Genomic DNA, 25,426 nt, shown 5'->3' with positions numbered 1-25,426 from the left:
AACCTTTTACATGATATAGAATTTGAAATTATAATCTCAAACGAGGCGTGATCATTTGGTCCTATTGGCTAAAAGGACCAGCTTAGTGTGATCCAAATTTGGGCCTATAACAAAAAACTTTAGTCAAAATTATTACTTTCACTAGGAAATATCTGCCCAGTATTAGCTACAACCCTTACTATCATGAAAATGAAATTGAAGAGCAAAAATAGAAATATCCTCAGCATGGTTTACTCTTGAATATATACTAGTTAGTGGTAAGTATTGGTCAAGGTGGCAGTTGATAACTTTCTTCATGCATGGTGAAGGATGCTGGTATAAGGTCGATCAAGTTAAGGTGGTGGTTGTCAAGTTGTGTGTTTTGTGATGTTCGACATGAACAATTAACATACTCATGCAAGATTGGTCGCATTAAAGTACAAAAAACTTAAGTTTATTAACAGAAATCCAACAATCATATCTTTTTGCTGTTTCTTATTAAATTACATCACCAAAATGCAACAATTCATTATCTTTTATGATGTTATCCTTAGCTCACTTCGTTTACCAAAGATCCCAGGAGCATATGTTGAAGAGATGAGATCAACAAGCAACGGTAACTGCAATGTCACAAAAGAATCAATTGGTAAACATGTTAATGCAGCAATTGGGAACATGATCCACGACTTTTGTTGCTCAAACATAATATATAATGTTGCACTGAAGGCTATCAACATGCTTGTCACCGAGATGAATAACATCATAAGTCCAAAAATCAACATGTTCGGTAACTTGTAAAGAAAATCCTCTTCTGCATAACGTGCTGTGAGAATGGATAAAAACAAAAGCAAGGAGGTGGTGGATGTGAACAGCGAGATTGCATCTGAGACAACAAATATGATGAAGTCGATTCTAGTTTCAAAAACTGCTTTCCCAGTGTCCTGATTGTTTCCCCCGGGTACGATAATAGCTGCTGCAAAAGCTATTGTGATAATAAGTGCCGCCGTGATTGTGTACGAATCAGCCGTCTTCTTCATCCATTCTTCACCTTTTTGTCTTAAATCCTGGTGTTCCCTTCTAAACACCATAATTGGTGTTTCTTGACTATTGTTAATAGCTACTTGATCCTTTGGTCGTATAAGTTTTCTCACTTCCTATAAGCCAAGTGTTAAAGAAAATAAGTTCAAACTTTATATATATTTTTCATATGTTATAGACGGGTTAGATAATAAAAACGATATGACTCTTAAATTTGTAAGTGTTTCTTATAAAAATGATATAATCCTTTATCAGTGACTATAGACATTTAAAGCGGAAGAAAAGGAAACAATTTTTGAATAAAGAATTGCGAGATTTGAGGGTTGACGAGATTATTGAGTTTAAGCGGGAAACTACAAATTTAGGTAAGCTAAATGAATGACATGTGCTACAGATTATTTTTATTTATTGGTACGGAGATTTGGATATAGAGCATAAGATATTCACCTGAAACCATTGTAACTCCCTTTGCATTTGTAGAGCAAAACCAGTAACAACACTGAGTTTGTCTACAGGTGCCAGTTGCCCAGCCAAATGCAAAAGATTATTATTATGCCTGTCCTTGGTTAGAGTAAGCAAATACTTGTCTTGAGTCACCTCATGTACCAAAACGTTGTAAACATTTTCACAACGGTGCATTATTGAAAGTTGACTAAGTTTGTAACCAAACAAGTCCACGTTCCAGATTGAGTGTGGAAACGTTTGAATGATCTGCCGTATTACCTCGTGTGTATTATTTTTCACCGCGGTAATAAATCCCATATGATAATGTTCACGATAACCAGACTCTAATTTACTAACTTCTTCGCATATAAACTTGAGGATCGCAAGAGCATAATTGTGTTTCACTTTGTCATCATGGAGGTGTTTGATATGTGGTACTGCGGACAATTGATATGAAGTATGTATTTAATGATGAAAGCAAACATTTAATTAATTATTACCAAAATAAAGATTGTGGTGGTGGTACCATGGTAGTCGTCTTTCATACAGCTATTGTATATATTTTTTAGTCCTTAATTATATGGGGTTTTATTAAAACAGAAAACTTTAAGAGAAAATTAACCAACAGAAAACTTTCCTTACCTCGTACTAGTGCAGCTTCCCAAAATTTAGCATAAATCCTGTTGATGACTACTAAGAAGAAGATGGTTGTAGTGAAAGTAATGTTTATTACTTGAAAGTGTGAATAATACAAAGGGGGAACCACCTATATATACACATGTAAAACCCTAACTACAACCCATAAAGGGCCCATGGGCTTTAGCAAACTACATGGGCTAAAACCCTAATTAAAACAACTAGCAATACATTTAACACTCCTCCTCAAGTTGGAGCATAGATTTTAATCATGCCCAACTTGTTACAAATGAAATCTATCTGAGCTTTCCGGAGCGATTTAGTTAGAATGTCTGCAAGCTAAAAGTTTGTCTTCACATGAACCGGTTGAATGGATGGAGGATCAGTTTATGTGCCTACTACTCGATCTCTTATAAGGTGGCAGTCGACCTCAATATGTTTTGTCCTTCTTCCGTGAAGGCACCCACACGACAATGACCCTGATCAGAGTATAATATACCCAAACCAGGTGAGGTCTTAAGATATCTTAAGACACGAAGGGCAGCATCCCAGTGACCGGTGTATGGTGCAGCCATAAATTGGCTTAGAACACTGACAGTAAAGGAGATATCCGGTCGTGTGACGGTTAAATAATTAAGTTCACCAACCAATCGTCTATATCGCTCAGGATCTTTCATTGGATCTCCTTCCTTTGGGAGGAGTTTATTTGTAGAAAGCATTGGGGTATCAACAGATTTACAACCTAGTAAGCCACATTCGGTCAACATATCAAGGACATACTTTCGTTGGGAGAGAAGTATTCCTTGTGGAGAGCGAGATACTTCTATGCCAAGGAAATACCTCAATCGACCTAAGTCGTTGACCTGAAACTGAGACTGAAGAAACTGCTTGAGTTCGGTGATCCCGACCTCGTCATCACCTGAGATTATAATGTCATCCACATAAACAACTACGATAATCCTCTTTCCTTTCTGGTGTCTAAAGAAGACAGAGTGATCGTAGGCACTCCGAGTCATCCCAAACTGTCCCATAACACTAGAGAATCGACCAAACCATGCCCTGGGAGACTGTTTAAGACCATATAGAGAACGACGTAGTCTGCAAACTTTCGAGGCCTTCTCCTCAACAACAAACCCTGGTGGCTGCTCCATATATACCTCTTCCTCAAGAACACCATTAAGAAAGGCGTTCTTGACATCAAGCTTGTGGAGTGGCCAATGATTAATGGCAGCAAGAACGATACAAATACGGACATATGGCATCTTAGCAACTGGCGAGAAGGTCTCATCATAATCAATGCCATATGCCTGAGAATACCCTTTTGCGACCAACCGAGCCTTTAAGCGGTGTAAGGAGCCGTCCAGGTGTAGTTTAACTGTAAACACCCAACGACAACCAACAATACGCTTCCCTTTAGGAAGTTTTTCAAGATCCCATGTATGATTGGACTTTAGAGCCCCAGTTTCATCTTCCATAGACTGTCGCCATCCTGGGTGAGCGAGAGCGCTCGTCACATTTTTGGGAATCGGGTAGGAATGAAGGGTAGTGGTGTACGCATGAGATTCAGAAGATAGGTGAGTGTAGGCAACATAGCCCTGAATCGGGTAACGAGTGCATTTCCGGGGTTCTTTGCGAAAAGAAATAGGTATATCGGGTAGTGTTGCACCAGGAGGATCATAAACGGGTGTATCAGGGGTAGTGTCTGGTAAAGGTGTCGGATCGGGTGAGGATGTATCAGTGAGAGGTGTAGATTGTTCGGATGCATACGGAAGATCTGAGGAGATCTCGGGGTTGCGGTATGGATGTGAACCAAGTGTCTCTATATTTGACCCTTACCTCTCCTAGCATATGTGAAAAGTAGTGGCGGAGGTTCAGTCGGTGGGTCAGAATCTGCATATATAGGATCTGTAGAGGGAATCGACACAGGAATGGTGGGGAGGAAGGGAGATGTGGGTATATCAAGGTCAGGAAACGGGTCAGAAACAGGAGTGGAACACTCGGGAAAGTAAGGATACTCATGAAAGGTGACATTAGCACTAGTAAAGTATCGGTGAAGTGATGGGCTATAGCATCGATACCCTTTTTGAACCTGTGAGTAACCAAGGAAGACACAACGAATGGCTCGGGGATCAAATTTGATGGTTTTCGGATGATGGTCATGAACATAGGCGACGCAACCAAATACTTTAGGTGCGAGAGGACATGGATCATCGTTGGGAAATAGTACAGAAAACGGTGTTTTACCATGAAGAACGGGTGTGGGCATGCGGTTAATCAGATATGTGGCAGTGAGAACGGCATCTCCCCAAAAACGATGAGGAACACGTGATTGGATCATGATTGTGCGAGCAACATCCAATATGTGACGATTTTTGCGTTCGGACACACCATTTTGTTGAGATGTATACGCACACGATGATTCATGAATAATGCCGTTGGTTTTTAAGTATGAAGAAAAGTCGATGGAAAAGTATTCTTTAGCATTATCAGATCGTAAAGTTTTAATGGTGGTGTTAAATTGGTTTTGAACATAAGCTTTAAATTCTCGAAATATGGAAAATACCTCATTACGAGATTTCATCAAATAAACCCAAGTAGTGCGAGAATAGTCATCAATAAAGGTAATAAAATATTCAAAACCCAACGCAGATTTGATAGGGCAAGGACCCCATACGTCAGAATGCAACAGTTCAAAACAAGAACTGACTCGATTAGGCACCCTAAGGGGATAGGAATCACATAAGTTTGCTACAGGATGCGAAAACGGGGATATACGATAGAGACCTCCTGATTCAAAACCAGTACCAATTACCCGGTTTGTTCCTAGTTCATGAAAAACGCAGTGAGTTGGGTAAAAGGTCACAGAACAGTTGTTTGGTTTGGTAATCTGACTCACTGAACAAAGACTGGTAGGAAATTTAGGAACAAATAGGATATAAGACAGTTTTAGGTTTTTCGAGTTGCTGATGGATCCTATGCCGAGAACGGGACATGAAGATCCATTGGCAAGACGTACCGGTGCATGGGAAACATTTTGAAGACTAGAAAAAATACCCCGATTCCCAGTCATGTGATGTGTGGATCCAGAATCGATTACCCACGATGAGTCGAGGCTAGAAAACTTACCCGGATGTACTGAGTTGGTTTGAGGAGGATTCAACTGGGAGGCAAGAAACCGTTGAATCAGATCATACTCCTCCTTAGTAAATGTATACGTGTGTTTTTAGTTTCCCATGGTAGATTCCGACAGTGAACAGTAACTTCCGGCAGCGAACAGTAACTTTTCCGGCAGTGAACAGTAACTTCCGGCAACGAACAGTATTTCCGGCAGCGAATAGTAACTTTTCTGACAGTGAACAGTAACTTTCGGCAACGAACAGTATATCCGGCAGCGAACAGTAACTTGTCGTGAACAGTAATCCGCGCGTGAACAGTGACAGTACTCCGACAGTGGCTGGCTGGACGGGTTTGAAACAAATCCAGAAACCGGTGCTGGGGTTTGTTACAGATCTGGTGGCTTAGGTGCTTGAACAAACTCGAACATAATAACCGAGACAGACGGAAAAAAGTTGTTGTATCAGAAAACTAACAACACAGGTAGCTTCGGACAGAAAAGAAAAAATAATACACCTGGAAAAAGAACGGTGGACGAAGATGGGTTCACGCGCTGTCACGCGGTGGCGCGTGGGCGGCAGTGACGGCAGGAAGGCGGCGCGTGTGCGCGCGTGCGGCGTCGGTTGGACGTCAGATTTTTTTGGGTATGTTAATCGGAGGATTCTGGAGGTGATGGTGGCGGCGGTGAGTTGTAAAAGTCTGCCAAAAAAAGAATTGTTTCGAACAACAGCTCAAACAGTGACTTGGAACTTTAAACAGATCTGAACTTGAACAGGTCTTGGAACGGAAGTCGGGACGGGAACCGGGATTCAGGTTTGTACCGAGAGCCTTGGCTCTGATACCATGTAAAGAAGAAGATGGTTGTAGTGAAAGTAATGTTTATTACTTGAAAGTGTGAATAATACAAAGGGGGAACTATCTAACCCATAAAGGGCCCATGGGCTTTAGCAAACTACATGGGCTAAAATCCTAATTAAAACAACTAGCAATACATTTAGGTAGCGTTTGGTATACATGAATGAAAGGCGAAATGGAATGGACAATTACCATGGAATGAAAAAAAATGTGTTTGGTTGGTCAATGGAATGGAATCACTCATTACCATGTCCATTTTATTCCCTCTAAAACACCCAAAATTCATTCCAACCACCACCCTTGTTTTTTTTCATTCCATCCATCTTTCACATTATATCATCTCCACCACCCAACCACCATTACTACCCATTGCTCTCTCACCACCACCACCACCACCACCCACTCACCACTGCCTCCGCCGCCAGTTACCACCCACTACCACCACCGCCGCCCATCACCACCACCCGCCTCCACTGCCTGCCGCCACCACCACCCACCTCTTCTATCACCACCCACCACCGCCACCACCACCCATCGCTCCCCGCCACCACCCCCACCGCCCACCAACTGTTGCTTACCACCGCCACCACCAACAATCGATCCTACCCATCGCCACCTTCCGCTTACCACCGCCACAGCCAACACCGCCTGCCACTACCAACAATCGCTCCTGCCCATCGCCACCCGCCGCCCACCACCGCCACCACCCACTACCACCATTACTGCTCGCCGCCCACCACCGCTCCCACCAACCATTTCTCCCGGCCATCACCACTACCACCACCACCACCACCCGATATCCCCACCATCTGCCACCACCAACAATCGCTCCCGCCCATCGCCATTGCTGCCCACCATCGCCGCCACCCACCACCACAAATTTTGCTCGCCTTCCACCATCGCCACTCACTACCATTTTAATCTTATTCTTGCTTTTTCTAGCTTAACAAAAAAATAAAAATAAATAATTCATGTCATTCCCACATGATAACCAAACATGTCAACGGAATGGTAATGAGTCATTCCATTACCTTGTTCATTCCATTCCATCGCCCATTCCATTACCTCATACCAAACAGACCCTTAACAACTACGAAAGAAGTTCACCCATAATCAGGATATATAACTTCACAGAAGTTATATGTTAACAAACATCTACGGTATAAGCAATTAAGGGTGTTCACAGTTTAGCTTAAAAACATGAAACCACCCAAACCGGTTTGTCGATTGATTTCGCGGTTGGTTTCCATTATTTACTTCCAGTCGATCGGTTTCAAAATTTTTAAACCGTATGGAACGTTTGTTTTCTGGTTTATGCAGAAAACCAGACCCAACCGATAATAACATAAACACACACACACACACTATATTATAATATAAATAACAATAGTAAATTAAGATTATAAGATACTTGATTTGAGTTTTACAGATGCTAATGCATAAACTGCAAATGTGAAAATGGACAAACTTGTCTTTACAATTCACTCATGTGAACTTTCGATTCTTTAAAATATTTATAATTTTAACCCTTAACTTTAAGTTTTGTTAATTAAAGAATACTTAGAAGTTTTACACAAATGTTTTACAACTGTTGAAACAAATGTTTCTCAGTTGAGAAGTAGTTTCATCAGTAAGACTTCATTCTTGGGAAAAACTGATGATGTTCATGTAACATTAAAAAAGTTGGAAGTCCCTGTACCAAGTTATCATGATGAAAATCCTGATTTTGATACAAACAGAACTGCTGATGTACGTAAAACTACTGATAGCAAGGATGCAAATGAGAAAACTAGTTTGGTTGACGAAACAATCATAAAATATCGACAGTTTAGAGCTAGAATAGATTCAAAGAGCTGATTTTGAGAAACAGTTCAAAGAGCTAGAAAAGGTTCAAAGAGTTGACTTTGATAAACCTTTTACTGGATTTGGAAGGAGGACCTTAAGAGTTGACTTTCAGAAACAGTTCAAAGAGTTAGCTGGAAAAAGGTTGTCCAAGAAATAATCAGTGGAGCCTTTTGAACAAGTTTTAGCATCATTAGTCTAGCGAGAGATTGTTGAACCCGGAAATGCTATCTGATACAAAATGATTGGTACTCCACTTTAAATAATAAAGAAAGAGATGATTGCTTTCAAAGTAGTGAAAACAAAATGATAAATCATGCAAACAACTGAAGCAATAGAAGACTGCTATTGGTCTTCATAAGTTGTTTAGAGCTAGAATAGGTTTATCGGTTGTTTTATGTATTTTCTATTTTATCAGTTGTTTATAAGTGATTAGTAACTTTCTCTCTCACCCTTAGACTCATCAGAACTTTCACTTGTATAAAATGAAAAAGAGGGTCTTTTCTTCATTAGAGAGAGTTTGAACAATAAATAATTGTTAAGGCTTAAAATAAAGCACACCATGTAAATAAGATACTGTACATCTTTTTAGTAAACCGTATATCTAAACCATCAACTACCTTGATCCAAAGGTCTAGATATATTTCTAGTTATTTGTATTAACAGTGAGCTTAACTAATTATTTGTATGCAAGTGGACTTCATATTAGCTGATATGTTTTGATATGTAATGTACTGAATTTAAGGTCATGGGTTTAGTTAATTATCCATCTTCAGGTTTACATTGTTGCTATAGGTCTATTGATAAGTAGTTGTTATAAATATGTTTTAAACCTTAGATTAAATGCATAACAAATTTGAAGTGATGATGTTATTGGTATTAATTCATATATGTGTTGATTATCCTTTCACTCCCAGAACATAAAGGTAATTTTGCGGTAGCAAAAACTGAGTACTCATTTAAATTGTCTTTGACCCAAACCGGAGCAAACCTTTAGTAGTTGTCATATTTGGTTCAGTTTTAAATTTCAGAAGTCCAGGTTTGATTTTTAGCAATTAAAAAACCATTACTAACGGTTGGCTTACGGTTTGACCTAAAAACCGTCAAAAACAGACCGTGAACATATTCCAATTTTTTAATTAAAGGGTTCCAAAATTATGGCAAAAAAAACATATTCCAATTAAGGCTGGGTTCCAAAATGTTCACATAAATCTCGGTGGTCCATCTGATTTCAAATCGTGAAACAACTAGATATAAACCAACCAGAAAAAACCTTATTGTGATTAATAAAAACCAAAACGCCAATTTAATTAACATAACTGAAAATGACCTGATCAAAATGAACATTAGCCATTTGCCTTGGACTTGCAAAACACAAGTACGTGAGAACATATTGTCCTCTGGAAGAGACCAGGACAATAAAACTAATTGAATCACATACCAATGTAAATGTAGCTCTTCATGCTGGTTAGAGGATTGGCACAATATGGCTCTTGGTTCTCAACATCGGGAATCGTATATGTGCCGCCTAAGTCATAATCCTTTGTGGGCACATCTTAAAATGAAAAATAAATTTAGTTATGTTATAATCTATTACATCTAAGGTATAAAAAAAAAGGTATCAGCGTGATTGAAGATTTTGACGACAAAAGTAAAGAAAAAAAAAGACATGGCACATCCATAAAATCAACATGTAATGAATTTTGACAAAGTGAAGGAATAGATGTACAAGAGTAAACAAATCTTTGGTAGAAGTTGTATTGTTGGCCACTCGGATACGCATCCGACGCAATTGAATTAACCAATAATGAAGACGGAACACCATGTTCCTTTCTTGAAGCTAGTTCAGGGTACTCTTTAAGTAACTCATAGGCAATATCTGCAAGTAGAATTAATAATAATAATAATAATAATAATAATAATAATAATAATAATAATAACAATAATAATAATAATAAAAGGGTTTATTGGTTTTTATTAAATAACTTATCTTTTGTGCACTGCTAGTCCCAACTAATAAATTAGCTGATAGCGATCCAACCTTTTATATACTCGTTCCCAACAATCCGCGACTAACAGAATATTAATGCATTTAGGGGGTGTTTGGGATTCCTTATTTTAGCTCCTTGTAGCCTATAACTTATGGGTTATAAGTTATAAGGTGTTTGAAAACTTAGATTTTGTGGGTGTATAAGTTATAAGTTATAAATTTGTAATTTATAACTTATGCCTTAAATAAGTTATAAGGAGGTAAAATAAGGAATCCCAAACACCCCCTTAATTGTAGATCGTTGAAAAAAACGCTTTTTGCCAGAAAACTTAACTTGAACACCACCAACAACCGACTCACGACCGGAACCACTGCCACTTGAGCACCACCAACCGATCCGACGATGGTTCTAGGGTTCCGGCAACCTCAATAGTTGGGGATTTTACTAGAAAAAGGTTCCTAAATGTCCGATCTAAGGTTAGAAAGATGTTTGGGACAAAAATGTTTAGTTTTCTGGAAATAAAAAATGTGACAGTTCCGGCAAAAAGCGTTTTTCCGGAGACCTACAATTAATGGCGTTAGCATTCGGTTAGTCGTGGACGGTTGGGAACTAATATAATATAAGGTGAGATGAATATCAGTCAATTCGTTAGGTTATATCAGCAACGACTAAAAAATGATAGTTGGGGTATAATAAAAACTAATACACATAATATATTTTTTTATTTAGCTTTATAGTCAAGTGTTGGACTCTGTAATAGGAATAGTAAATCTCACCCAAAAATCCTGCAATGATTGTTTGGTTGAGAAGAAGAACACCCCCTCTACCCTCAAAGGGGTTGTGGTATCCTTCCTTTTTGCTGAGGCTTAAATGTTGCTTGCTCATTTGAAGCAAATAAAGAAAAGTCTTTCTATGAGAATTATTAATAGCGTTTTGGACGGGCAAGTGTTGCTGATAGTCCTCACAAAATAACAAATGTGGGTTTTTCTCTACCAAGATCCTTGCTGCGTCGATGCTGTCAAGAATGGCAGCTAAATGCAATGCGTTTCGCTGCAGATCACTCACCAGAGTTGGAAGTGAATCTGGATCTATCAGCTCCAGGAGTTTCTCAAGAAGCCAAATATTTCCAGGATTACCAATAGCAACATGAAGTGTTCTATAACCGTTAATGTTGATTTTATCAGTCAATGCACGATTGTCGTTGTCGAAAAATTCTTTAGTTTTCTCCCAGTCTCCCATTTGTATAGCTCTACATAGTGGGATGTAGTGGTCCACTTCTGTTGCAAGACGAAAAGTTTACGACAGTGAACAATCTTTGGAACTAAAATAACAAGAGAGAGGGAGAGAGAGATCTCAAAGCACGAACGCTTTATTGGGGCCATACCCTCTTCTATGGCTTCTCTTGTAACACCTCGAAGGTAGATTTTCCCGTCGTATGCTCCCTCTAGCTTATTCCAAACCTGACGTGCCAAGTTGAGATCAGCAACAGCTCTCAACACATCTTCACTCAAAGACCCAAAGATCCATCCTTTCACTAGGGTGTCCGACCTTCTCCATTCCCTATACATGGACAGAAAAGCAATGATATTCTCTATCGTTGCTTTAGAACTACTAGTCTCCCTGGGCTCCTCCAATGTCCCATCGATAAAACCAAGCATATCATGGCTATCCAAGAGGCACAACATCTGTGCCCGCCATGTTGCATAGTTATTCTCACCAGACAGCTTAATAGACACAAAGTTAGCCACATTCACGTGCGAAGGGTATGGATACTCATGCTGTGACCCTGAAGATTATAAAAACATGAAACTGAAAATTGGTGGGAGCTTATTTAAAAAGAAAGAATAGCGGGTTTTGTACCTTCGTTAATGGAGTAGTTGCTGCTTGAGGCCATTATAGTGGAAGGTTACTAAAAACTGGATGATTCACGACGGAGTGTTTGATGATTAAGGTGTATTTATTCTCCAGATTAGATGCCTTAACAATAAAAGTCAACCCTCATGCTCAACATTTATTGCATTTTGTATTGATTAGATTCTAAATGTTATTTGCAAATTGCAATATATATCCGAAAGGTATTAAATTAAATATAACTAAAATTTGCTTTTATTTGTTTTATTTCTTGTTTTCTTTCCATTTTGAATGTAACGATTATCTATTCTCCCCTTGCTGCAAAGTATCTACAGTTTCACCATAGAAACCCCCACAAATCAAATGAATTAAAGTAAATAGAACTAAGAGCATTCTCATCTTTAAACTATCTTTAAATCTAAAATTACATTAATAATCATTATATTTTCTCTTTCATTCACTCACAGTTACTTTTAAAAGGTATCAAAAAATTTATAGGATGTTACACGAATTTTTAAAATATATAAAAAAATTATGCATTTTTGCTCTCCTCTACTCACAACATCTAAATCACTCCTTAAATTATAAACACTCCATTCACAAATTTTAATGGATAGGATGTGAATACTTTAATAATATCTTCCTTAATTTACCAATAACAATCCTTTGATGTATTGTTCAGTATTACGTTTCACTTCTTTTCTTTGAATACCAATAGAAAACATAAAACGACATTCTTCGTATTTAAAATTAGGAAAATTGGTTTTTATTGGTCCCAACTATTTTATTTTTGACGGCGGTGGTCCCAACTATCATTTTGGCTGGCAACGGTCCCAACTTTCACATACGTTGAATCTACTAGTCCGCGACTAACGGAGTACTAACTCTGTTATGTCAATGCTGACGTGTCCATCCAACTTGTTAAAAAAATATTACGTGGCAGCCAACGTGGATATTATGTCTGTTCATGTAGATTATACTTAAGCCCTAATCTCTCTTCCAACTTTCATTCACTCTCAAGCCCTAATTCTCAAAATCCCCAAATTGATCACACCTCAATAAGCGTTCTCCTAGATTATACGAGCTTCATCCGCCGGGTACTCCTAAACCCATTCTCCATCAACTCAGCCTCTGTCATCGCATCCACCTCAATTGAACCCAAATCAGTGGTAATTGTGATCGGTTTGGTTCAGTTGTTGATTATGTGATCCGTGGTTAAGCACGAGGCTCCGGGGTTGTTGTCGGATGCTGCAGAGACTAGAAGGAGTGGTTTTGATGGGCGTTTGGTGATGAGGAAGATGCGAAGAGGGGTTTGGGATGTGGGTTTGGTGTATTGGTAGTGTGTGAGGTCAGGTGAGTGGAGGGTTGTTGATACGGTGAAGTTCAAAGAGTGAGCCATTGATGGTGGTTCGTGGAAGAACATTAGAGAGTTGAAGAAGACAATGAGGAGGTTGAGTACTGCTTGTTGTTGGAGAGGTTGAGTTTGACAAGTAGGCAACCATGTCATTTGTTTTTGACAAGTTGGATGGACACGTCAGCATTGACATAACGGAGTTAGTACTCCGTTAGTCGTGGACTGATGGATTCAACGTATTTGAAAGTTGGGACCGTTGCCAGCCAAAATGATAGTTGGGACCACCGCCGGCAAAAATAAAATAGTTGGGACCAATAAAAACCAATTTTCCTTAAAATTATGACCTGAGACTTCCGAAATCGATTGATCGATGAGAAAATCAGTTAAAAGTTTCTACTTCATTTCAAATATATAGTTTACACTACAATATAGTATATATAGTTTATTTTTTGATGCTACCACATGGAAAATATTATTTAGATAACTGAATTTTTGGCTGGTAAAATGCTCAATTCTAAAGTTTAATATATGCGTGACGTGATTGTGCTTCTTTGTTTTCAAGATTAAAATGGAGGACACTATTGATAAATATATTTGAGATGAAAGAAAATTTCATGAGCTGTGTTTAGAAGCTCCTTTAAGATTAATTAGAGATATCTAAGGGCCTAAGGCAAATCGATAAACATCAAAAGTTCAAAACTAACTAAGACAAAATAGGAAATAAGAATGAAATCAGTTTTCTGGTAGATTTAATCAAAGCGAACTTAGTTTTAATTGGTTTCGTATATAAACTTAGACGCGCAAAAGACCCATATTCAATTTCCTTCACTATATTATCATTTTATACATAGTTCACGATTTCTTTGTTTAATCATTAACAACTAGTCCAAAACTTTTCATTTTATATAGTCACTACGTGCTAGTTACTATTGATTATACTCTTACAGGCCACGTTCGGGTTCCTTGCATCATCAAGAAATAAACATTTATATTCATGGCATATTGGATTTTGATAATTCATCCTTTTGCACTTAGTTAATTAATAATAATCCCACTTTATAAAATATATGTCACTGGTCCACTTTTCACCGGGTGTGCAAAAACTGGAAAAAAAAAACGATCCGAAACTGAAAAATTCATACTGAAAAACCAGCATCAAAACAAAAACCGCCGGTTTGGTTTTATGTTTTTGTAAAAACCGAACTGAAATTCTAGATTTTTAATTTTTTTATCATTTTTTATTAGAATTTAATAAATATGTAACTTATATATACTTTTGGCCAAATGTATAATAGTTTATTAGTTAACAATTAACAAAATTATTTATACCTAAATACAAAATTATTAGTTAACATTTTTGACCAACTTTCTTTTTGGCCTAAAGTTCTCAAGCTTAAATGGCAAAAACAAAAAAAAAACCGAGACCGGACCATAACCAATTTGAAAACCAAAAAATAAAAACCAAAAAACCGAAATCGAGCATTTTCAAAAATCCAAAAAACGAAGTTTTGGTTTTCGATTTGGTTATAGCCCAAAATTGCACTGCGTGCACACCCCTGCCTTTCACACTAATTGTTTTCATTAAACCTTACTAAATAAAAATGATATTTTAGGGCTTTTGTTCAGATTTAAGATACGAGTCGATTGGTGTAAAAGTTATAACCTCAAAATGGTGCTGCAAACGACGAAATAACGCTTCAATTCGGGTGTTTAAACTTCCAATTAAAAAAAATCAAGTCGTTTAGAACAACTTATCAAGATAACTTTTACATAAATCGATGTATCCTCCTTCCAATCAAAAGTCTTAAAAATCAGTTTAAAATTAAAAAAAAAACTTAACGGAGTTAATTTTTTTTAACGGAGGTCCAACGAAAAAAATTAGTGTGAAATGTAGGACCGATGACAGCTATTTTCTGAGTTAAGATTATGATTGGTCAAGTGTCAAAAGATATGCTTATTAAAATCCAATTCCAATTTGCTATTTTCTATTGAAATAAATACGTGCGCATCCAACAAGTGGAAATTATTAACACATATTGCGTTATTTTATAAGAAATATATCCACTTGCTTGTATGTTAATCCAATGCTTGTTGCCATGTTGATGTTCTGTTAGTAAGAATGAAGGGACCGCCACCCATTGACCTTTTAGTTATGACAATAAATTTAACGAGCTATTAGTAACCTGCCGTTGCACAGGGTTTGGGTTTGTGACACTGTAAAATAAGACGTGTTAGCATCTCAAAATCTAAACGTTACTCAAATCACAAATGAAAATAAAATATACAGCCAAACTATAACATTAAACACAAAACCCAGAACTCTGCAGCTCAGATTTCCGCGATGGCTGCAACAAATGCCTTGACTGGAGATTTAAGCGACAAAACCGTCCGGGAACAACATAAGGCAGCAGGCCAGCAGCTCTTGCCAAGTCATGCTACCCTACATGTCATCAAGATATAGATTTTAAATATCAAATTTGAACACCGCATTACTGATGCAGTTTCGACTAGCAATCCAATGGCTCAACAACAAAATGGTTTCATTCAAACGTATAAAACCGAATTACTCGGTTAACAAGCTTAAAAGCTTACAATCTTTAATTCAAAAACAATCAACTACTAGAGCTAACAATCTTATTTATAAATAAAAATAAACATTTGGGCAGGGCCGGCTTAATGGACTGGATGCTTCTGCATCATACTCCCGCTCTTGAAAAAAACTCGTCCCCGAGTTTTTCTCCGGAACAAAGCCACCTGGATCAAATGGAACATCAACCCGCTCCTTATTTACTATCATCACAACCTGCGTAACTTGTTCAACTTCACACTTTGTCTCGTCCGGTTTTGGGCATTTACCATCCGGGTCGAATGAGACGCTAATCTGTTTCTGGTTAACTATCAATTTGACCCGCTTATATAATTCAGCTCCAACTTTAAATACCCGTGGAAAGTCGGTCCGAAACAGGCTTAATGCACAACCCATATTCATTAATAAGAGGTTCATCCATAGGAATTAATGTTAGGCATTGTTGTAGGGTACCTACGCCCACGTGGAGTTGACTTATATTTTCATACCAGCCTTTAGAGTTTTTCATAACCTCGTGGGCCATGTATACTTTCCTCATGCATACAAACCTTCTTAGGCTATACGTACTCGCGGCAAAGAAAGGCGAAAAGGGGTGAAAGGGGTCGACAACACCGCCCCCGTGGGCGACAAAGGAGGCGACAAGGGCTGGGGCGGGAGGAGTTTATCGCCTGATCATGTTTGGTTTTTAATATTATTATATTAGTATGTGTGTGGGTGATATATATATATATATATACATACATATATATATATTAGGCTACAACACCATTACACCCCTAAACAAAAACACACTCTTTGCTGTCTGGGCGCCACATGGCGCAAAACGCCCCATTTTGTAGTCCCTCCACTACACATAGCCTTATCAGCAAAGATATCCTCACTAGAACACAAGATATATTCTTCCATTTCAATATTGTTTCAACATTGAAATTCCATATTTATCGGCTCAGTAGCCAAGGCTCCATCCTTTTGAATCGGCAATCCCTTAATAAATTCCGAAGGTTTTGGTTCAAAAGTCAAAACAATATCTTCAAGTTTAATCTTCAAATCCGGAGATCCCGAACATGGCAATTCAACTTCCATATTTCCCTTGATCGCGGTTGAATTGTTGATGACTCTAAAATGGGTTTATCTCTTCACATGCAAGGCACATGTCAATTCCCCCATCATTTTAAAATGTCCATAACTTTTTCATACGACAATATTTAAAAAAAAAATTCACCATAATAATAAGCATTTTTTTATCTTTAATATGAGTATCATATTGCTATATAAAAATAAAAAAAAATTAATGGGTTTTTTTAATTATGTTTGTTTTTGTTGTTCATTGTGTCTTTTAGTTGAGTTTTCATATGAATTGCATTATATATTTTGATCATTATATTTTTCAATTGGTACTTATATTAAAGAAAAAAATTCAAACAAAGATTTCGTCATTGTGTTGTTTTGTTCGTCATTAACTTTTAGTCATTGTGTAATACGTTCATTGTCTTTTATTCGGATTGACATATGACAAATTCATTTAATTTGAGAAAAATAGTATTGCGTTCATTATATATTACGTTCAAGTCATTGTGTAATATGTTGTTTCCATTGTGTTTTACGTTTCAAGTCATTGTGTTATATATATTCACCATTGTGTCTTACGTTTTAGGTCATTGTGTTATACGTATTCACCATTGTGTCTTACGTTTTAGATCATTGTGTTATACCTATTCACCATTGTGTCTTACGTTTTAGGTCATTGTGTTATACGTATTCACCATTGTGTTTTATGTATTATATAAATGCTGTTATTTATCATTATTTTTACATATAAGTATTACACAACGGTGTTATTAGTATTTAAAAAAAACATAATGATGAGTTGAAAGACCCAATGACGAAAAAACACAATGACGAAAAAAGACACAATGATAAGTAAAAAAACACAATAGTGTGCGAAAAGACACAATGACAAAAAAGACACAATGATAAGCGAAAAGACACAATGGTGTGCGAAAAGACACAATGACAAAAAAAGACACAATGATAAGCGAAAAGACACAATGGTGTGCGAAAAGACACAATGACGAAAAAAGACATAATGGTGTGCGAAAAGACACAATGGTGTTCGAAAAGACACAATGACGAAAATGACACAATAATAAGCGAAAAGACACAATAGTGTGCGGAAAGATACGATGGTGTGCGAAAAGACACAATGACGAAAAAAGACACAATGGTGTGCGAAAAGACACAATGACGTGATTTTTGTTTTAAATTTTATATAACAAAAATCATACTCATATTAAAGATAAAAAAAACGCTTGTTATAATGATGAATTTTTTTAAAAAAAATATCATACGAAAAAGTTATAAACATTCTAAAATAATGGAGTATTAACATGTGTCTTGCATGTGAAGAGAGAAAATGTGTACAATTACCTCTGTAACCTTTTTCTTTTGGTCCCCACTTGACACATGTCAATTATTTATGGCTTCTTACACTTCTCATTTTTGTTACCCTTTGTAGAATAACTTGACCCTTGTATTTGAAACATTTGAGCTTTGAAGTTAAATACGTGCAAACAATGCTGCGCAAAATGTAGATGACAAGGGAACATGCTCAAAGCTTATAATATCAGTCATCCAAACAAGAGAACAATATTGCACAAAATGCTATGAATATGCAATATGTTTTAGGTAGACTTGCTTCACTTTTAACTTCTAATAATATGAATGCAAGTTATTCGCATGCAAATTATTAAACGAGCTAACGAGCAACCACAAGATTCACCTTTAAATGAGCTAACGAACAACCACGAGTTTCTGATCATATGAATCAAACAAAGGATATGATACAAAAGGTGTCATCTTTTTAGTATTTAAAAAATGGATAATATGATAACACATAATTCACACTTATTTTCCATTTGCTCTTAATGGAGGGTTTACGTTTTTTAATTCTCAACTTCGCATGTATTTAAATTCACGCCTTAAAGTCAAAATTAAATAACTCATCATTTTATACCCGAATTCCAAACTCATGTTTTAGGGCTTTCGATCGGAATTATGATACAAGTTAACTGTTGTAAAACTTATTTAGAAAGGGTCATCCAAAACGACGAAACAATGCTTCAATTCGAGTGTTTAAACTTCCAATTAACAAAAATCAAGTCGTTTGGATAACCTTTTCGAGATCAGTTTTACTCCAATCGACTCGTATCCTTATTCTAATCAAAATCCCTAAAATATTAGTTTGAAATTCGGGAAAACGTATAACATAGTTAACTCATTTTTAACAGAGGACCATTGTGGGCCAACTTTTTAAAATTGGACCGCAAGTAGTGATAAAATGAATAACGGTTATTATCGGCCAATAGCGGTCAATAGGGATTATTAAAATCCAATAAACCTAAATTAAACCATGAAAAGTTTGAATGGTATATAACAATGATGAAGAGAGCACAAATTAAAACAATGAAACTCTGGTGGGGCTAATGTAAACATCTAGAAATTTTTGTGACAAAAATAAATAAATAAAACAAATGTTATCTTGGCATTTAGTTGTGCTTTTATATGTATAAATAAAATAACCACCTTCATGAGCACAATTTAAACTTTTTAAAATGATTTAATTTAACCTAAATTCATTTTGTTAAAATGTGTTTTAACATGAAGATGTTTAACCTGTCACGCAATCTGACTCAACTTGAATGTTACAAGGCTTAGTTTAAACCTATCACGCAACCATCCAAATTATTAACATAACATAATAAAAGTATGAAAAGTTATAATTTAATAATCTTAAATTACTACATTTGGTCAATAATAATCTCAAATTTGAAAATAGGTGTCACTAGTCCCAACTTTCACACTATTTGTTTTCATTGGACCACCGTTTTGAGGTAAGTTTTACATTAGTCGACTCGTATTCTTATTCTAATCAAAAACCCTAAAATATCAGTTTGAAATTTGAAAAAAACTTAGCCACTTATTTGCATTTGAAGCATCACAACACAACATTTAGATTCATAATAAGGTTTTGATTGATGAGATTAAATCAATGCATTGGTACGCAAGAATGAATGGTATTCTTATCCAACTGATGGAAACAACTGATTAGAGCCCTCGATCAATAATTTGCTTCCCCATCCAACCACTAACCATGAACACCAATATACTTGCACACTTGGATGACCTGCTATGTCATATGTTTCTACAAACCAATGAGTTGCTTCTCTAGAACCCCACAGCCATGGCATGCAAACGTCTACCAACAAATGAATCTGATGGCCTTTATAACACCATCACAAACCCTTTGGGAATATAGAATGACCCTTCAAATGACACAAAGTTTCACATATTAAACGTGTCGCATGTTTCCTTACAAGACACATTTATTCAACACAAACAGCAACATGGAAACAAATGCCCTTCATCACAGAAAGGGAACATGTAATAACAACTTCTGTGTGAATAAAACTCCATGTCAACATGCGTTGCATTTCGTCGATTCGGAGGCTTGGTCTGTGTTTATGAATGTTGTTATTAAGTTTAACACGAGAATGGAACAAGTTAAAGAGATAGTCTTCCCTCCTATTCCATCAAAATCAACTTTTATGGCCCATTTGGGAAACATTGACAACTCCATTCAGATACTCCTAACTCTGGGAAGACGCAAAATATCATACAACCTATGGTCCCTACTCCGAGATAAGTGGATCCCCATATTCACAACCCCCACAATCAATATCCTTGCACTCGTGGATCCTCGTTACCCATTACATTACAAACAGAAACTGTTTACTATGGTTGGCACGACAAAACTATATGAGATTGCGATCGTCAACAAACTATTAGGACGACCTACTACATGAATTGGTTTACGGGTGAAAAGGGGGCAATATTCACTAACACCATTGTCTATCCCACTATAAAAGTTTGTTAATGTCATATCGTTTTCTTAATTCCCTTCACATTCCTACTTTTCAGTTTGTGATGCCTCAAATAAAAAGTTTTTATCTCTAGAACTTAAGTACCAGGTAATTTATAACACCATTGATCTAATATATATGCATATGCCAGTATACATGTGCACAATAAAATCACGTATGCCCACCACTTTACCCTTTTTACAATTCGTTGACGACAACTTAGTGGTCTTAATTTGAGCATTTCTTTATCGGTCGATTAAATTTCAACTCTAATTACTCACCAATTAACACACATTTAATCCTTATGTTGATTAAAATTCACAAAACCGATACAAACCTACTTTATTAACAAATGTTTCACAAAACACGATGTATCTGATGCTTATGGATATGTTAATATTTTAGTGCGCAACCCTCCCGAAAAAAATCCACCAAATCATATGCAAAAGTGGCAGCTCGTTCGCACTGATAACCCATTACACACAACACCAAACACTATAAACCAATACAAGAAGATAACTTGCGTAAACCCACAGCAAAGCGCATGCACTTTTGCTAGTTTTGTATAATATCAAACTTTTCGTTTTAACCTATAATTATGAACTAGAAATGACATATCCGTGTGATTTATGTATTTTATATGCTTCTCAAGCTACCTTTTTATTAAATATTTAAATATTTGAATAGTCTTAACTTTCTTTACTTACATTCAGATTTATTTAAGTTGAATGAAATGACTAATATTTTCAAACTTATTATATAACTTATGGAAAAACAATATATATATATATATATATATATATATATATATATATATATAGTAACAAAGTTTTAAGTTTGTTCTAATTAAGTCACTCTTATTTTGTTTTGTCTCATCAGATCACTTAACTTTCAGTTTGTCTCAATTAGGTCACTTAAATTTCTATTTGTGTTCTAAAATGAGAGGACAGCTACTATATTATCGTAAGTGATATATTTACTAATAAAAAATAAAAAAATGTTGGTTTAATTAACGTTTTAGTTATTTATGAACATATAATATGTAGGTAAAAAAGTTAGTATTAGAACATTTATTGAAAGTTGAGTGACTTAATTGAGCTAATTAAAAGTTGAGTGACCTAATTGAGACAAAATTCAAAATTGAGTGATCTGATTGAGACAAAATAACATATGAGTGACTTAATTGAAATAAACTTGAAAATTATTTACTATTATAAAGAGTTGTCCCTTTAATATATAGCTTTTACATGATACAAAATTTAAATAATCTCAAACGAGCCTCTTTATGTAGGTCTATTTGCTAAAAGGGCCAGCTTAGCATGGCCCAATTTTGAACCTTTTACAAAAAAAAAGTTCAACAAAATCTAATTAGAAATTGAGTTGGCTATCAACAGCTGCCCAAAATCTTCTATAATTCTCAAAATGCCAAAAAAGAGAAATCATAATTATACCCTCAAAATGCTAATAATTCTCAAAGCACATAAACTACATAATGATATTCAAAATCATAAACTACATTTAATACATACACCACATCAAAATATTCACATCAACTACTCTATACATTACAATTTACGGGACAAACTAAGGGCTGTTTGGTTCATTCATATTTGAATGAGTCAGGTCTGAATGAACCTCTGTCCCATTAAGAGGCAACAACAAATCTGGATGATTCAGACCTAATTTTAATCATTCAGATGTTTTTTTGTTTGGAACCAAACAGACTAAAGTCTGAATGAATTAGATGTTTACATATGAATGGTTCCATTCAGATGTAAACAAACAGCCCCTAAAACAAAACCATAAAGTTAAATACTCCTATTAATAGAAAATCTAACCATCAGTTCGGTACCAGGTCCAGGTTCGACCCTTTGGCTCTTAGTCTTATTTGGGCCCTCGAAACCAAGTCAAATAATAAAGCTTTCCATCTTAGGCTTCTTTCTCCATGGAACCACCACTCGCTTAAATCCTTCATAAATTTTTTGCCTACACAAATTTAATAAATAAAAAAAATGCCAATACATTAATTTTGAAGAACTAATATGTATGAAACAATATATCTAAGGGACCAAAACTGTAAATATAGCCGGCGTGTAATGCATGGCGCATTGTCGTCGGCTCGACATAATATAAGACATTGTCACTTTAAACTGACCCCACTTAAATTATTATCTGACTCTCTTGCAACACATACTTGTACATTATTGATAAAATATAGTACCCATATAATAAACTTACCCAAACGTGGGACCCACTAACTTTTGACATACTCGAATTCCTCCTCATCTTCTTCTTTCTCTCAACAAAGCCTGCATCCATTGATGACGTCATCAATGGCGAATCAATTTTGCCACCCGGTAACAGCAGCTGCTGCTGTAGTAGGTGTTGTTCACCGGGTAACCATGACGGACTCCACCGGTCGCTGAAATTACTATCAAGCGACTTTTGCCTCCGTCTGCGTTTCGGGAATCTGAATGACTCCCGAAACGACGACGGTTTGCCCCCGAGGTCGCCGGGTCCGTCGAGGACGGTGGTCGGCGACCTCGAGGACTGTTTGGTGGAGTCCGCCATGGTTAGTCGTGGCGGAAGATCCAACCGTTTATTCGGTTGGACCGAAGCCACGACTATGTCGGTACAGGGTCGGGGTTTTCCGGGTTGTTCTTCCCACTGGAACGGGACCGAAGCCGCGGGTTGCAGTGGCGGTGTGGCCGTACCCGAGGGGTCGGGAATGTGGGGTGTGAGGGAGTAGAGTGGCAGTCTCGGAATATAATGCGGGTCGGGTTCTGAATCGGAGCCCATATTGAATTGGGTTCTCTCTCTAGAATTGAATGAATGAGTGAGTTAATGGAAATGAAGGTGAGTTTGGTGTATGTAATGGCTTTAATTAAGAGAAAGAGACGCACACAATCGAGTCACGTGAGTTATTCATGAGATTTTCATGGCCCATATGTTTGATTTTTACGGTCATGTTGAATTTTGGTGATTTTATTTACGTTGTCATAAGATAATCGTGTCTAGTTGATAGGTTAAAAAAAAATTTCTGACTCGTAGTTAGTTTAGTTAGTTAAGTGTGAAAAACGGGTTGACGGGTAATAATCGTATCACTACGTGTTAATCAGGTTGTAAAGAAATAGGAAACAAGTCATAAAGTGGTTGGAGTCGACATGTTTAACTAAATGGGTTAAAAACCCATTTTCTAAACAGCTTAGATATGCTAACCGAAACTTAATTATAATTAATTTTGTCATTTTCTATTGCAATTCGTGTTTAAAATGGCTACACATGCTTCTAACTCCAACAACTTTTATATTTTTATCGTATTTTTAATATGTACAGTCATAAGCCTGCAATAATCATAATCATTGTAGCTGGTTCTAACATCTAAAAGAATAAAAATATGTAGTTGGTTCATCTTTGATGTAATCACAAAACTTGTATAGGTCCTTTAATAAACATCTTTCATATGTTTTATTTAGTAATTCACATGAATGTGTCATCGTTAAGAATTAGTCCTCACATGGTTTAAACTAAAAAGGACAAACATTATGAAATAATATCAAGTGTAGTACAATTTTAGGCATGTTAACAATTTAAAAAGTGTTTGATCACATGAATGACAAATCATAAGATTCATATTTCATAGATAAAGAACAAAATGACATGTGCACGGGTTAATCTTTTATAGTTTTGTTTTGTTGTAATTGTGTAACGTTTATTAATCTAAAAGTTATAAAGTTGTTTAGTAACTGATTCCTGGTCCGTTTCACCTTAAACTGAACCTAAAACGTCATTTTTATTCTTAGGTTATCTTTTTTAAACAATCAGGGTTAATATATGATCAAAATTGGCCAGTAAAAATATGATAAAAGGAAGAATTGCTTGTATCATCAAACTTTAAAATATCAAATATATCATTAAAAAGTATATATATGTGATTCCGGTTTGATCTTTTAGGCATGCAAAATGAACGTACAAAAGCCATCTTTTATTCGATTCATGCTTCTCCAATCACATAAATAAAAAATATTTAAACATATTAAAATCTTTTTCAAAAGGGATGGACGTTTGAAACGTTGAATATCTTAAGAGGGAAGCTACACAAACCACCCGTTTTAATTCATATTTTAAATATAAGAAACATTATAAATTCAAATTTAAAGACATTAACAAAAGAGAGAAAGAAAAAGTCTTCGCTACAACACAAGAATACGTCTCATCATCATCATCATCATCATCATCATCATCATCATCATCATCATCGTACTCAGCATATCCCACCAATAGCAAAGCTATAGTAGGGTCTGAGGAGGGTAAGATGTAGACAGCCTTACCTCTACCCCATAAGGATAGAGAGGCTGCTTCCGGTGAGACCCCCGGCTCGATAGTAGTTTTGCATCAAGCCTTGGACATAAGGCACATAGCACTCAATCATCGGGACACCGGCTGATCGGTGCATGTACCCTTGTCTTTCGGCTATCAACGCCACTACATGATGCCTGATTAACCGTCCGTCACTTTTAACGTTATTTTCATAAGATTAGTAAAATAAAGTCAAAATTAGTGCAATTTCACTTTTGCCCACCCGAGGGTTCACACATATATACATCATATGTGCGCACCGCAAGCAGAGCTAACACAAGAATACGTCTATTTTCTTTTATTATTTTGCCTTTTACGTGTTACAACAAATTATTGTGCATGGTTTGTCGTTCCAAAAATTTAGTCATCATAAATTAATTTATATTTTCAGGTGACACACATTTCATGATTTTGTATATTTAATGGTATAATCACACAACAGAACATGTGTATTTAT

General features: G+C 36.3%; 1 protein-coding gene across 1 annotated transcript; it reads right to left on the bottom strand.

The window, feature by feature from the left end:
• Positions 1–515: 515 nt before the first annotated feature.
• LOC143563460 (uncharacterized) lies at positions 516–11,793 on the bottom strand. Its single transcript, XM_077050993.1, has 8 exons — positions 11,760–11,793; positions 11,284–11,685; positions 10,676–11,176; positions 9,638–9,787; positions 9,350–9,463; positions 2,104–2,193; positions 1,465–1,898; positions 516–1,133 (listed from the first exon to the last, which is right to left on the bottom strand). The coding sequence occupies exons 1-8, from the start codon at positions 11,791–11,793 to the stop codon at positions 516–518; spliced, it is 2,343 nt and encodes a 780-aa protein (XP_076907108.1).
• Between the last annotated feature and the right edge of the window lie 13,633 nt (positions 11,794–25,426).

The sequence above is a fragment of the Bidens hawaiensis genome, unplaced genomic scaffold, assembly GCF_021521415.1.
Source record: "Bidens hawaiensis isolate Kalapana, Puna unplaced genomic scaffold, B.hawaiensis_p1.1 tig00021404_1, whole genome shotgun sequence".
Lineage (NCBI taxonomy): Eukaryota > Viridiplantae > Streptophyta > Magnoliopsida > Asterales > Asteraceae > Bidens > Bidens hawaiensis.
Note: the sequence above shows the minus strand (reverse complement) of the source record. Positions and strands in the feature narration are given on the sequence as shown.

What these genes read in the sequence shown, in the direction of transcription:
- LOC143563460 (XM_077050993.1), bottom strand. Translation starts at nt 11,793, where the DNA reads ATGGCCTCAAGCAGCAACTACTCCATTAACGAAG. An exon ending in CAACTACTCCATTAACGAAG is followed by an intron (nt 11,686 to 11,759) that starts GTACAAAACCCG and finishes TATAATCTTCAG; the next exon opens with GGTCACAGCATGAGTATCCA. An exon ending in AATCATTGCAGGATTTTTGG is followed by an intron (nt 9,788 to 10,675) that starts GTGAGATTTACT and finishes TTCTACTTGCAG; the next exon opens with ATATTGCCTATGAGTTACTT.